The sequence below is a fragment of the Amblyomma mixtum genome, chromosome 3, assembly GCF_055824585.1.
Source record: "Amblyomma mixtum isolate Tamu chromosome 3, ASM5582458v1, whole genome shotgun sequence".
Classification (NCBI taxonomy): Eukaryota; Metazoa; Arthropoda; class Arachnida; order Ixodida; family Ixodidae; genus Amblyomma; species Amblyomma mixtum.
Window position 1 is genome coordinate 372,526,321 of NC_143014.1, and position 14,301 is coordinate 372,540,621.

At 48.7% G+C, this 14,301-nt stretch overlaps 1 protein-coding gene across 3 annotated transcripts in view; it reads right to left on the bottom strand.

The window, feature by feature from the left end:
* Positions 1 to 10,021: 10,021 nt before the first annotated feature.
* The window catches only part of exd (PBX homeobox extradenticle), a 305,873-nt gene continuing 301,593 nt past the window's right edge, over positions 10,022 to 14,301 (bottom strand). For all 3 annotated transcript variants that reach the window (XR_016291691.1, XM_089584313.1, XM_089584314.1), the window contains one exon: positions 10,022 to 10,882. Coding sequence is in view for 2 of the 3 variants with exons in the window: in XM_089584313.1 (XP_089440439.1) it covers positions 10,802 to 10,882 (81 nt within the window). In the remaining variant the exon portion in view is untranslated. The remainder of the gene's footprint in view (positions 10,883 to 14,301) is intronic.

Consider the following 14,301-nt stretch of genomic DNA (forward strand, 5'->3'; position numbering starts at 1 on the left):
CAGCTGGTGAGGATCAGGTAACAGCAGATCTGCTGGAGGACGGAGAGGATATAGTGCCAGAAAAACTACGCAATGCCTTATGACCTGGAGTGCGCCAGAAGCTTGTAAGAACGCTAATATTACCTTAATGCATAAGAAAGGAGACGCCAAGGACTTGAAAAATCACATACCAATCAGCCTAATGTCTGTTGCCTACAAGGTATTTACTAAGCTAATCGCTAATAGAGTCAGGACAACCTTAGACTTCAATCAACCAGACGATCAGGCAGGCATTCGTCAAGGATACTCCACAACAAACCAAATTCACGCTATCAATCAGGCGACAGAGAAATTCGCAGAGTATAACCCACCCCTATATACGGCCTTCATTGATTACCAGAAAGCATTTGACTCAGTGGAATCCTAAGCAGCCATGCAGGCATTGCGGAATCAGGGTGTAGAAGAGTGTTATGTGCAAATATTGGAAGATGTCTATAATGAACGCACAGCTTCCATAATCCTCCTTTAAGTCATCAATAAAATTCCAATAATGAAGGGTATCAGACTGGCAGACACGATCTCGCCAATGCTATTCAACGCCTGTTTACAGGAAGTATTCCGAGGCCTGAATTGGGAACCGTTCGGGATAAGAGTTAATGGAGGATACCTTAGTAATCTACGACACACTGATTAAATTGCCTAGCTAAGTCACTCACGAGATGAACTGCAAAGCATGGTCAATGAGTTAGACAGGAAGAGCAGAACGGTGGGTGTAAAAATTAATATGCAGAAAACCAAAGTAATGTTGAACAGTCTGGCAAGGGAACAGCAGTTCGCAGTTGCTAGAGAGGTGCTGGGAGTCGTAAGGGTATTAATACGTCTGTCTACTTAGGGCAGGTAATGACCGCGGATCCGGACCACGACAGGGAAATAACTAGAAGAATAAGAATGGGGTGGAGCGCATGTGGCAGGGTCTCTCAGAATCCGAGGAAAGGAAAAATCTTTCAAATTTGTCTGGGTCAAGAATGGCAAAGTTTTCGCCAGAAAAGAAGTGGGGGCTTCCGTTATCAAAATCGCGTCTCTTTCAGACATTGACAAAATGACGTAGGGAAATTCACTATTACTGCTATGGCTTCTTTTTCAAGTTTTGACGTCTGTTTCCAATCGTTCCATCCAGTTTCTTTGAGTTCTCTTACAATTCTTCACATTAACATTAGAAGCATTCGAAAACATTGGAATCAATTTCTGGTAATCGCACAAGACCTTTACCAAGTAGTAGACGTATTTGCTTTCACAGAGGTAAATATTGCTGACAATATTACCTGCATGTTCAAGCTTCCGGGTTATACGGAGCATTTCCTTACCCGCCAAATGGGTAAGGGTGGAGGAATTGCTGTTTTCTTCAAGGATTCATTATCGGTTTCCAATATCAACATCTCCATCAACGCTGCAGAGGCAATGGGATTTGAAATTTCGTACAGCAACATTTCCAGTCATCTCCTTATCATATACCGACCACCGTCCGGAAACGTGGCTAATTTTATCACAGCATTGCATGACGTTTGTAAGCAAAGGTTTAGCCAAGGTAACCTATGCATAATGGGTGACTTGAATATTGATCTGTTAAAGCCTGAGAGAGTATCTGCACAAAGCTACCTAAATGCCCTTGCGGATCATGGTATAGAAACACTACTTTCAGATCCTACTAGAGAAGAGATCGTAAACAACAGTTTGTGTAAAACTTGCATAGACCACGTTAACGTACGCGCGTCGGACTTGTCTTATGTTATGGCAGCTGTCATTCGAAAGAAATTAGCGGATCATTACTTTACACTATGCCACTTTGCTAAGGTCGATTCTGCACAAAAACCTAATGATAGCAGGTGTGTTATGACTATACTAGATCGAAAACTATTTGACAGTAAGGTGTCATCCTTCGACTGGAACTCATTTATATCACGAAATAACAAAGATACCGCCTACGATAACTTTGTTTTGGTTCTTAAAAATTTAAAAGAATCCTGCAAAAAAAGTATCATTGTCAAAAAACGAAATAATAATTGCTTCTGGCTTACAGCTGACATTCTCGCAGCCATTAGATGCAAAGAAGCGCTGTGGTCAAAATGTCGCGCTTCACCAAAAAATGCAAACTTACGAAATGAATTTCGGGCTGCTAGGAACAAAGTAACCGCTCTTCTTCGGTCCTCTAAAAGGCGTTACTATGCTAGCCAGTTTCGCAATTGCCACCACGACGTGGCCAAAACTTGGGCTATCGTGAACGAACTGCGTGGGCGTCAGCGTAGACCGGTCAAGGACGCAATAGAGCGTAGTTTTGGTCACTTGACATCCTCTTTGGCAAATGATTTTAATAACTTTTTTTCTAAAGAACAGCGCATTGCCCGTGCCACATCACGTTCGCCGTTACTTCCTTCTTCTGTGATTGACTCAGCATTTCTTCCACACATAACAGAGCCAGATCCTTTCAGCATAATCTCCAGTCTACGGCATAACAAATCGGCTGGAATTGATGGAATATTTATCAGCGACCTTTCCAGAAACTTCCAAAGCTTGAAGTGTGTCCTTCTTTTTATGCTAAATGATATGATTGAAAGTGGCTTCTTACCATGCTCTCTTAAACAAGCGCGTGTTATACCACTTTACAAGTGTGGCAAAAGAAATGATATCTCGAATTATCGCCCAATATCTATCGTGTCGTGTATATCACAAATTTTAGAAAAACACGTCTTATGTACAATGTCAGCATTTTTGCTGAGGCATAACGTGCTTAGCACACATCAATACGGATTTGTTGCTGGTTCTGGTACCCAAACGTTATTAGAAAAGATGTCGGATTCCGTTCATTCTAGTTTTGATCAAAATGAAGTGGCATTTGGTCTCTTTCTTGATGCCAGGAAGGCATTTAATACTGTTCACCATGATATTCTCTGTGAAAAGTTGTTTTGCTATGGTTTTCGTGGTCATTTTCAAATGTTACTAAGAAATTATGTGTCTCAGCGATCTCAAATGGTGGAACTTGGACCTGTGCAAAGCAGAATTATAGACTTATATAGTGGTGTTCCCCAGGGATCCATCTTATCACCCCTCTTATTTAATCTCTATGTTAATGACCTCCCCAGCATTATAACTTCATCACAGATTTATCAATATGCAGATGACACCCTCCTCATCTCATCTAATACAGATTTTTCTTGCGCACTCCGTCAACTTCAACAGGACGCTACTAATCTATATGATTGCTTTCAATGTAACCTGATTGATATAAACCCCCAAAAAACTCATCTAGTGTGCTTTAGAAATGCACACAAGCCAATCCCGAAAAACGCTGCGGTTTTTTTGCACAGCTCCAGTTGCACTGCATGTTCTTGCTACCCAATTACATGTGTTCCGTCCGTGAAATACCTTGGCATTTACTTTGACAGTGATTTATCCTGGAACACGCACATGGCACACCTCAGTAAGAAGCTCAGAGGCGTCGCATGCTTGCTCTATGCTCTAAGGGCCTACCTGCCATTTGCCATAAGACGTTTAATTGCACAGTCTTTGGGGTATTCTCTGCTGAGATATGGCATGTGCTGTTTCTTCAACTGTTCTGCAACATGGAAAAATAGGATAAACCGTATTCTCAAGAATATGGCTAAGAGTGTCATCTATTCAATACCCCATAAACAGCAAAGTGTATTCCTTTCTTCAGGTCTGCCTTCCTTTGACATTGTGTTCAAACAAGTCACTGTACTCAGATATTTCTGGAACTCTGAATTTCGGTTCCACAACGTTAAACCAATCCCATTAAGAAAAGTTTCTCGACATATCGTCCCTGCAGTGCGAACTCATTTTGGTATGTCTATGAGGTCATATTATATCCCATGTATATTCAATGAGATGCCTGATAATGTTTTCAACTTGAACACTCGCAGACAGTTACGTGATGCTATTGCCGAGCTTGAACAGCTCTAGTGCATATGTTTTAATGTACACAAAACAAAGAATTGATTTGGTAACACAGGTTGTTGCTGCTGCCGGACGGCGCCCTACAAGCCCAATTGAGGCTTTGGCGCGTCCGCGTCTTGTATTGTTCCTTTGGTGTGAATAAAGTATTTATTATTATTATTATTATTATTATGAATGGCAGTTTACCAATATCCTTCAAGAGAAAAGTATACAACAGCTGTATCTTACCTGTACTCACCTATGGGGCAGAAACGTGAAGGCTAATGAAAAGGGTTCAGCTTAAGGGCAACGCAGCGAGCTATGGAAAGAAAAAATGATAGGTGTAACGTTAAGAGACCGGTTGCGGGCGGAGTGGGTGAGGGAACAAACGTTCGCTAATGACATACTATTTGAAATCATAAAGAAGAAATGGGCTTGGGCACGCCATTAATGCAAAGGCAAGATAACCGCTGGTCCTTAAGGGTAACGGAGTGGATTCCAACAAAAGGCAAACGTAGCAGGGGACGGCAGAAAGTTAGGTGGGCGGATGAGATCAAGAAGTCTGCGGGATACGGTGGCCGCAGCTGGCGCAGGACAGGGTTAATTGGAGAGATATGGGAGAGGACTTTGCCCTGCAGTGGGCGTAGTCAGGCTGATGATGATGATGATGTGTCTCGTATTAATTCGTGTGTTACATACGAGCTGCATGTGCCACAGATGTGTCCTGTATGAGTTTATATGGGCAGGATATGAGTTATACCAGGTTTTTCAGGGAAGCCGGACAGTAATTGTTAAAAACAGGCTGTCTGAATCAGGAAGACGGCTTACGCGGCAGAATAATACCATTGTCGGCAGACATCAGACAACAGATGAATAAATTAACTATTAGCCTGTGAACTAATTTCTGATAATTAACCTTTTACTATCAAAGTTAGCGAACTGGTTGCAATTTGATTTGTAGCCGGTGGTTAGTAATGGCCACATCATTTTTTAGAATTGCGAAAACGCGATTACCGTCGGCGCTGCGGCCCAGCAAATTCTAGCTGCATTGTGCCAAAATACATATGCTTTCGAAAAGCATGCAAGCAAAGAAACCTCTACAGTACACGTCGAAATGGCCAAATTTTGTCGAGCCACAGCGCCCAGGGAAATGGTGTTATGCAACACATATTGAATGAGTCTGGGTACAGTCAGTGGGCTTAGTCAGACTGATGATGATACCGATGTTCTCGTCGGCTACGTGTGTGCGCTTGTTTTTTGCCATGCCAGTCACAGTTGTAGTTTTTGACGGTTTTGACGCTGCTGCCTCGGGAAGGACGGTGTTGTTGAAGATGAACAGCACGCGAAGAACTGTTGCTACGTAGGAAAGTGTGGCTGTGCTGGCATCGCATTGCAACTTTAGGGTTTTGCAGCCGCTTTGGTACTATGGTGTGCCTTTTCCACTGAGTGGCTGTACCAGCTACAAATGTCTGTCCTCCGTGTGTTCTAAAAAGCAGCCTGAATTTCACCGGGGAATGCAGCGCAGAATACAGCACTCTTATGCCATTTATGCACAGGAGGCAACTAGCTCGTTCTCTGCTCGTGCAAAGTTTAAACTTGTATCGTGGGTTCGTCAGCAACCTCTTGTGTTACTATTCTGAGTTGCGTGTGATGGTTTTCAACTAATAAAGTGACTTTGGTGAAACATTTGCACTGTTGTCTCTTGTTATGCGAGCTAAACTCAATCGCCACAATTCTGTCCCGGCCCACTGCTCGCAAACTCTGGTGCTCAAGAACGGCTCGCAAACGAGGAGCTGTGACTTCTCCTATAACTGTACCTCTCGGGCATAAAGACGGACATTAGGGTATGTTGGTACGTTAACGCGAGGCCAAGACGAAGGAAGAGGACACAACCAGCGCGAACTAACAAAAATAGCGTCGGCAGTGTGCGCTCGTCGTGTCTTATCGACTCTGACTCGCGTGCGGCGCTGAAAGTCTGCGTCACCCTTGTGCCGAGCGCTCGAGGAGTCTGCACGACCCAGTCAAAAGTGAAATTATAAAGCAGTCCTTGGTTTGCGGGCAAAATGGTTTGCGCCCACCTTCCTTGCGGGTTCATGTGGCCCTGCTTCCGTGTAAGCGTAGCTTTTAGAAGCTAGATGCTACGATGAGATCCCGACTTTTATGCGGGGGAGGGCAACGCTGTGCACAAGGGTCACGCAGACTGACCTTCGAGACGTTCCAGGATTTACTTCTCCAGCCAAAAATCACATAGCTATGACGTCAGGTTTGTTAAAATTAATGACGTCATAATTTAGTTCTCCAAAGACTTCACAGAGGGCGCTCCGGACCTTAAGCTGCGTCCTTTAAAGGTGTACTGAAGATGAATCTGAACTCGTATTTTTACCGCTGGAACTCGATCTGCACGTTCCGAGCGTTCTTGGAAAGTTCGAATTATTGTCCTGTGCGGCCGATTTCGCTAATTTAAACCGGATTAACGTCTGGCTCCCATCATTTTTTTTTTTTTTTGGGGGGGGGGGGGAGGAGTCGACCAACCTTTCTCCCAGTCCCGTGGCGGCTTGCCGCTCTGCCATCGGCGGAGTGATACGTAATGTTCGGCGAAAGCAAAGTAGTTCACGCGTATTTTATGCGAAGCATATTGCTAGAGCTACCACTCACGCCGTCGCCGTGGGACCCCCACGTGACACCGTGACGTCACACCACACGACATTGGATGATAGAGCCGGCCTCCACCTTGCGCCGTCGCTGTGGGACCCCTAGCCTTCACGCCACGTGACGTCACACCACGTGACATCGGATGAGAGGGCTGGCCTCCACCTCGCGCCGTCGCCGTGGGACCCCTAGCCGTCACACCCGCGCATTTCGAACGCGCGTTCACACTCGGTGTAGGTGAAACGCTCGTTCCACCGGGCAGGCAGACGCGGCTTCCGTGGCAATCCAGGCGCTCACCCAACGCGCGTCTCGGGGTTAGTCGGCGTTCCGCTGTAGCCATGCCGTTGTCTTCCCCCACGACGAAGGCTTCTAGTGGTTGTCTTAAAATGACCAAGTATTCAACCAAGGAAAGTCATGTATTACCAAGCCTAGCCACTAATATGCTTCGCATTCCCCAGGCTTAGCCAAGCTGAGCCTCAGCAATTTTTTATTTCCGTGGGCCTAATTTGCAGCTGTGTAGTATCTGAGTACACCTATTTATTCCCGGAAACCTAAAAGAAACAAAATAAAAGCGAAAGCAAAGTCGCCACGCGACTGCCCGAGAGGCACTCCATGCGTTGGTCGACGCCTCGCACCGTATGCGGGGAATTAAAAAAAAAGGCGGGAGCCGGACGTTAATCCGATTTAATTATGGAGATCGGCCGCAAAGGGCAATAAATCGAAGTTTCTAAGAATGCTGGGAACGTGTAGTTCGAGTTCCCGCGGCAAAAAGACGAGTTTAGATTCCTCTTCAGTGCACCTTTAACATCCCAGGAATCATCATCATCATCAGCTTCACTACACCCAGTGCAGGGCAAAGGCCTCTCCCATGTCTCTCCAATTAACCTTGTCCTTTGCCAGCTACGGCCATCGTATCCCCGCGAACTTAATCTCATACGCCCACTTAACTTTCCGGCGCCTCCTGCTACGCGTAACTTAAGGACCAGCGATTGGCTTCGTATTACATGTCCTGCCCAAACCCATTTCTTCCTCTTGATTTCGACTAGGACGTCGTTAATCCGCGTTTGTTCCCTCAATCACTCAGCCCACTTTCGGTCTCTTAAAGTTACACCTATCATTTTTCTTTCCATAGCTCGCTACGTTGTCCTTAACTTAAGCTGACCCCTTTTTATTAGCTTCCATGTTTCTGCCCCATAGGTGAGTACCAGTAAGATACAGCTGTTGTATACTTTTCTCTTCAGGGATATTGGTAAACTACCATTCAGGATCTGAGAGAGCTTGCCATATGCGCTCCACCCCATTCTTATATTCCCTCCCATGATCCGGATCAGCGGTCACTGGCTGCCCCAAGTAGACGTGTTTCCTTACAACTTCCAGCAAATCGCTACTAATTGTTAACTGCTGTTACCTTGCAGCAGTTCCAGGAATACCGCACCTTTATTGAGAGCTGCTTTAAAATAATTAATGTTATTCGCTCTCAGGCCAACAGGGTAAGCGTAAAGCGGTCCCTGCGCTTCTATAGTTCGCGTTTAGCAGCCGTTAGTCAAAGCAGTTTATGACAGTCGAGGACCATGTCTCCAACCAAAAGGGTTCCGTTTTCTGTCCATGTGGGTACTGTTTACTCACGCAGAAGTGATGAAAGATGTCTCGTCCTTATGCCGGGCGCACATATGCCTTTGACCATTGCTTCTGTGCACCGACGCTATCGGTTCAGCAACTCATTGAAGGTCAGCAAGCTATACGCAGTGACTCGGCCAGTGTAATCAGTGGACTAGAACTGATAGAAAAAACTCTTGCGAATGAGGCCTGCGGGTTAAATTAATTAAAAAAAAAACAAAAACGTGAAAGCAATATCTGCAAAGACGCGGGAAATAGCTCACCTACATGAAAGCGCAGCACAAGCCCAAGAAACACTGTAATGGCACAAAACAAAGTTACCTGAACAAGAGCATCGCAGAAGCAGCGAAGGGGAGACTGCGCCGTAAGGTGATGGACGAAGTTTTCCGTGATAAACTTACCTGTTGTTCAGTGGTAGGCACTAACAGACCATACGTAGATCGCCCAGCCGCGAATTCCCCAGTTATCTTGTATTGCCACAATTACCCGGAAAAACAAGAGTTTTTGCGCAATGTTCTAAAGCTGAACAGGCCCGCCTCTCTATCCATAACGACTGTTCAACTGAAAATGCGGAATTTAATTTGGCAGAGTGCAAAAGTTAAGCGTTACACCGACAAGAAGGTTTCTCTTATACACGACAAGCTATCAGAAGCGGCCAAAGTTCTGAAAGGCTGTGGGGTTGCAGCCCCAAGCACAATAAGTGCGCGTGTGGTCTCGAAACGCCAGAATATAACTCATGCGCCTTTCTTGTTCTTTCAGAATTATGGCAAAATAAGCAATGACGACGACATTATTCCACTTGCTATAGGAGGGATCGTGGCGAGGTGCTGTAAAGAACACACAAGTGCATGGAATTCTACCACCGTACGGAAACCAGTACGCGACACTCACCCCAATGACACTGTTTCCAAACAAGAAAAACACTGACACACACTGCAAACAGCACATGCACATCATGCACTCCTGAGCAGCTAGTGCCCCAGACCTAGTTCCGTTCTGGGTCACTTCCAGTCAGGAGTGTTTAAGGTGGGGACGCGTATCCAAACGTGTGACGCGTGTATGTGTGTGGACACAATTGCTAATCACGACAGTTACTTACCTGAACTCAGAAGACGTTTAAGCCTAGCGGAATCGTACCCTCTCCAGTGATGACATCACGTGGGCCGCGACCGGTGCAGAGAACTCTCGGCAGCCACGCGCGGAGCCGCATTCTACTCGTGCATTTCTATATACAGGGTGTAATGCCACTTTCTTTCCCCCTTTTATTTCCCCTAGCCGCAAGCTCAGGCGCTTCGGGCTTCCTTCGATGGCAGATACATGGTTTTTATTTTAACCACTAATAATAATAATACTGATGACAAGTTCAGCCCGCTAGGCGCGTCCTGTACCACCCCATATGGTGCGCAACTAATCTACCAGATCACATCCTAAGCGTTCGCGACTTACCTGCTCGCGAAACAAACCATGAAGAGCGGCTATACGCGGTCCACTCCCGCCTGCAACAATTGGGTCTGTTTTTGTTTTTATTCGAAGAGCCTCCTATAGAGAGCTATCTCCTCGTGTTCACGCGTGTTTGCACTAAGCGCGCTTATACCGCTCTTCAATTTAACTATGGCATGGCGCTCGTCTTCATCCATCCGCAAGCGCTCAACTGAAAACTGGTGAATTAGAACGATGACATCTTCGTGTTGGGTAGCGAGTCCCGTCGGACGCACTGAGATTCGCTCTCGTGCGGAGGCCTCGAGGTCAGACGACGACTCAGCACGAGATCTTCCGTCATTTGTGTTCGTGGGGAAAAGGGGGACAAGAAAAAAAAAAAGGCAGCAGATCTTGCTTTTCTTTTTATTCTGCTCCACCACACACAAAAGGTGAGAGGCGCTTCGGGATGAAAAGGACGAGGTCGCATGACAACAGCCAGCCCGCCGCATCCGGCGAGAACTCAACGCCGACTACATCGTGATCAGGCGAAGGCGATCGTCAAACGACGCGCCACCCCGGAGGACCAATGCTAAAACAGCCCGTAACAATCAGGCAAAGGCGAACGTCAAACGACGCGCCACCCCGGAGGACCAATGCTAAAACAGCCCGTAACAAACAGCGCTGGCGGGCCGGTCAAAAGCATAACTTCAGCGAGTGCACCGTCGCAAATCAGTGACGACAGCGGAGTCTAGCACCTGTCTCGTATCAGACCACGCACGGAATGCATATGTACACGAACGTATGCGGCATTCAAATATAGAAGCTCACCCGATTCGCAAACGGCGAAATAGATTTCACAGCCAGTAGACTTTTAGTCGTTCTTCCCGTATGCGGAATCAAGTTCACTGCGAGAAACAAAAGGAGCGAAGCTGCGCGTGTAAGTGAGCGAAGTGAGCTGCCGGCTGCGGAAGCCGGCTGTGGCACGTGACCCCCGCTCCGCCCAGCACTACCGTCGTCCCGCCGGAGCGCCCCTCACCCGAGAGAATCCCTTGCGCGGAATCGTCTGTTTTTTGTCTTTTTTGCCCTATATATGATCAGCGTCTTCGTAGCGAGGCCACTCCAGAGACGGATGACTCCGAGGGTGCGAGAGATGAGTGTAGTTCCGCAGCGGCTGCTCCTCCTCCTCCTCTCACATGGGGGGACTGAGCGGCGTGGAGCTGTCGCTGTGAGGCGGCGGACTGTAGGCCATGGCGCGCACCCCGTGGGGAAGCTGCACAGAGACAAAGAACACACTGCATTCCACCAGCTTCTCATTGCGCTACGCGTTCACACAATTCGCGCAACCTTTTTCCGGCCATGCAAACGACGCGCATGTGGCGATCATCGAAATCAACCCGTAACTAGCGACAATCCACGGGTAAAATGAACGCCAACTGCGAGGCGTATGCAGGAAACCGGCGTAAAGAGACTAGTGCGAGCACTAAAGGCTGTCAGCAGCTTGCGCCGCAGAAATGACATTACAGTGCTTGCTGAGTACAGGCGATTGCAACCGCAATTGATGATTTCAGGGGGTTGCAGGGACTCGACATCAAGACGGCTATGGTGCGAGCAATGCAAACTCATTTCCTCGTTTAGCGAGTGGAATTTCGTTAGGAATCTCTTATCGCGCGACAACGCATGTTCTCGCCTCCTACGGACCAAGTAGGGCACCGTATACAATTACACAAATGCAAAACAACAGGAACCGTGACTGGAGAAGGCGGCCTCCGGCCAAGGAAGGAAGCGCGCGGGGAAAAGGAGCCCGGCAGAAGCCGTTCTCGATACGCCCATAAATCCCCGCAGGGGTCCCCTCGACGACGACGCGGACTCCTGTCCTCTTATGCTTCCCCACCCTCCCTCCAAAGTCCGCCTCGTATCAGCCGCCGGCCAGGAGTGCCGAGAGAGCGCCATTACGCTACGACGGCGTTATCAAGCGGCCAGATGGCGTGGGTCCGAGCGGCGGCACCTCCCTTTTCGGGCTGCCACCAGCTCCCCGCGCGTTGTTGGACTCCCGAGATAAGGCCCCCCTCCCTCCCCAAACATCCCTACGCGCCAGCGTGTCGCAGGCCGCAGAGGGCACGGCCGGGGAAGAATGGCGTAACCTACCTCAAAGTCCGCTCCTTCTGTCACCTTGTATCGCGCAGTAAGTACAGCGCCGGCCAGCCTCATTTCCAGACGGGGCTGCACGGAGCACAGTTCCATGCAGCACTGCCGACGAGGGCACTTCTGCACGGCGCTTACTGAGCGACACTGCGCACAAAACTCAGCCCCCATTACAACATGCGAAGAAAGAACCCCGAACCTGTTGGTTCACGGCCGCGCTGAACGGACCCGGCGCGGACTGAATCGCCGCAGTACAAGGAAAGAACACGAAAGCTCGGCGTAGCCTCCCTGGCTCTGCGCGGAACTCGGAAGCGAGCGATAACGGGAGCACTGGGTTTTCCCGTCCCCTGCCGGAAGCAGGCAGCGGTGCCCTAGGGGTGGTCAGCGTCCGCTATCCGCATCCGAAATGGGCGAGCGCCGGCGGGAGGAGCCGCAGCAAAATCAGGGCCCAGCAGAAACACCGGTCAAGACTCTGCAGGAAGTCCCACAGCCAGACAACCTGAAGACATTTAGGGCCAGGAGAGAGCTTCGTTTCATGACGCTCTCCTCCTGCTTCACACACCACCCCGTCGGTAGCCTCAGGCAGCGCCACTGACGGTGCGGCGAGGAAGAAGGGCCCCGATCTTTCCTGCACTGAGGACGGCTGCAACGACCTCTAGCTTTCTAGGAAGGCAGCTGACAACGCCCGGTTCCAGTGGGGCCGGCATTACCGGGTGGAGGACCCCCGTGGCAGCCACAAATGCTGCGTAACTACGCCATCATCACAGCCACAAGAACTGGCCCTCTCCAGTGAACAACTGCAAGAGGGTCACTTCACGAGTGACCACCTGATTTCCCAGCTAGGGACCACAGAGCCTACAGTGTACTCGAAACACAAACTAGCCCGAATAGGAGTATAAATGGCTGACGTCCCGTTTTGAACTTCTTATCATAAAATAGTGCAACCAGCAGTAAGAGGTCAAAATGAGGAAATGCCTCCCTTTTTTACTGCTGTCACCAAAAAATGGAACATTCACATCATTTCAATACTTTTCCGAACAGGGGTACGTCTGCTTGAACACTACTTCAGACACAAAAGGATTTTAAAAAAACTTCCTTCTGGGCGTCTACCCACCGCCAAGCGGCAGCTACCCGCTCGCCGCGCTAACGAGTGACGACACCGGCTCCCTCGTCGCTGCTCGTGGCTTACAAGACACTCGACCATCGCCGCTTTGTGCAGCAGTATGCTGCTGCACAGACTGTGCATCTGAAGCAGCCAGAGAGTTCTCGTAACGCTTGGTGTTGCTTCGCCTGCGCTGCCAGCCCGCGATACGCCTCGCTTTGTGACGCGTCGACCTCCCCGCCGCCGCCGGCTCAACGTCCGCTTCTTTACCCTACCGCTTCTTTCTTTACCGCTTCTTTACTAGTAGCGGCGCACAGCTAGCGTGCCGGGGCCGCCGCCGCTGCCGCGCTCTCCATCACCTCTCTCTCTCTCCTCGTTGCGTTCGCAATCCTCCAGGTTTAACCAGAGCTAAGCCACTGCCAATTTTTATTCTGCTAGAGAAGGGTTCATAAAAGGCTGATGGCGTCGAAAAGTAGCAGCAGTTTTTGGCAGCGGACCGGAGGCGGCAACCATATTGAGCGCTTCGTTTCTAGTTCTCTAAGCGTACAGTTCCAAAATCTGTTATCTTTCAGTGCTGTAAGCTCTTCGCATTTGCAAAATGTGAAAAGAGGCAGTTTGCTGTTCGTTTCTACTATCGGAACACCTTCCATTTATGTGAAACTATCGGGGAGGAATTCGTTCCGGTTCTAGCTGACGATACCGAGAAGGCAGGGAAAGAAAAAGAAAGGAGCCGACCCTGCCGAGGAGTGTGAGGGCAGAGCAGAACAAAAGACAGGTTGGGGTGGGAATGGGGAGGCGGGGGCTGGTGGTAGCTTTGTATTCTTAACGACGCCAAAGAAATTACAATGGCATATTCGAGCTCCCCCTCCTATGTTAATTGCCCTTACACTGCCTGTAGGGTGTAAGTAGAACGAAGACGCAGTCAAAATGCGCGGCTGCGGGTTCCTCCAGCGAGGAAATTGCATGCAAGCTTCCACTGCCTGTGTGCAAGGCGCTGCGTTTCGCTTGCATGCTTCTATTTCTATGATTACCTTTGAACTGGTGTCTTGAACGCATGAGGAACTTTCTGACCAGTGAAAAAAAAAAAGAAAGTATTCGCAATGCCCCTTTCAGGAAAGGAAAGCAGCCAAGGAGAGTGCGAATGGGCAAGTGCAGTTTTGTGCTTTAAATGAAAAATGTTCCCGATCGATGCTACTTTCCATTCGCCCTATTGCATGTACTGCCGGCCAAGTCTTTAGCTGGCGCGTGCGACGGCCGCGTTTTCCGTGCTCCTGCAGCTTATGACGGCGCAGACTTGCTAAGATATCAAATTTAAGCAGAGGCTCACTAAACTCCTGCTTATTATTGAGCTCTCCGCAAGTTTGCTTCGTCACAAAGCGCAGGAGCGCAAAAAAAGCTGCCGTCGCGCACGCCAGCTAAAGATTTGGCGGGGTGTACTGCTGCGA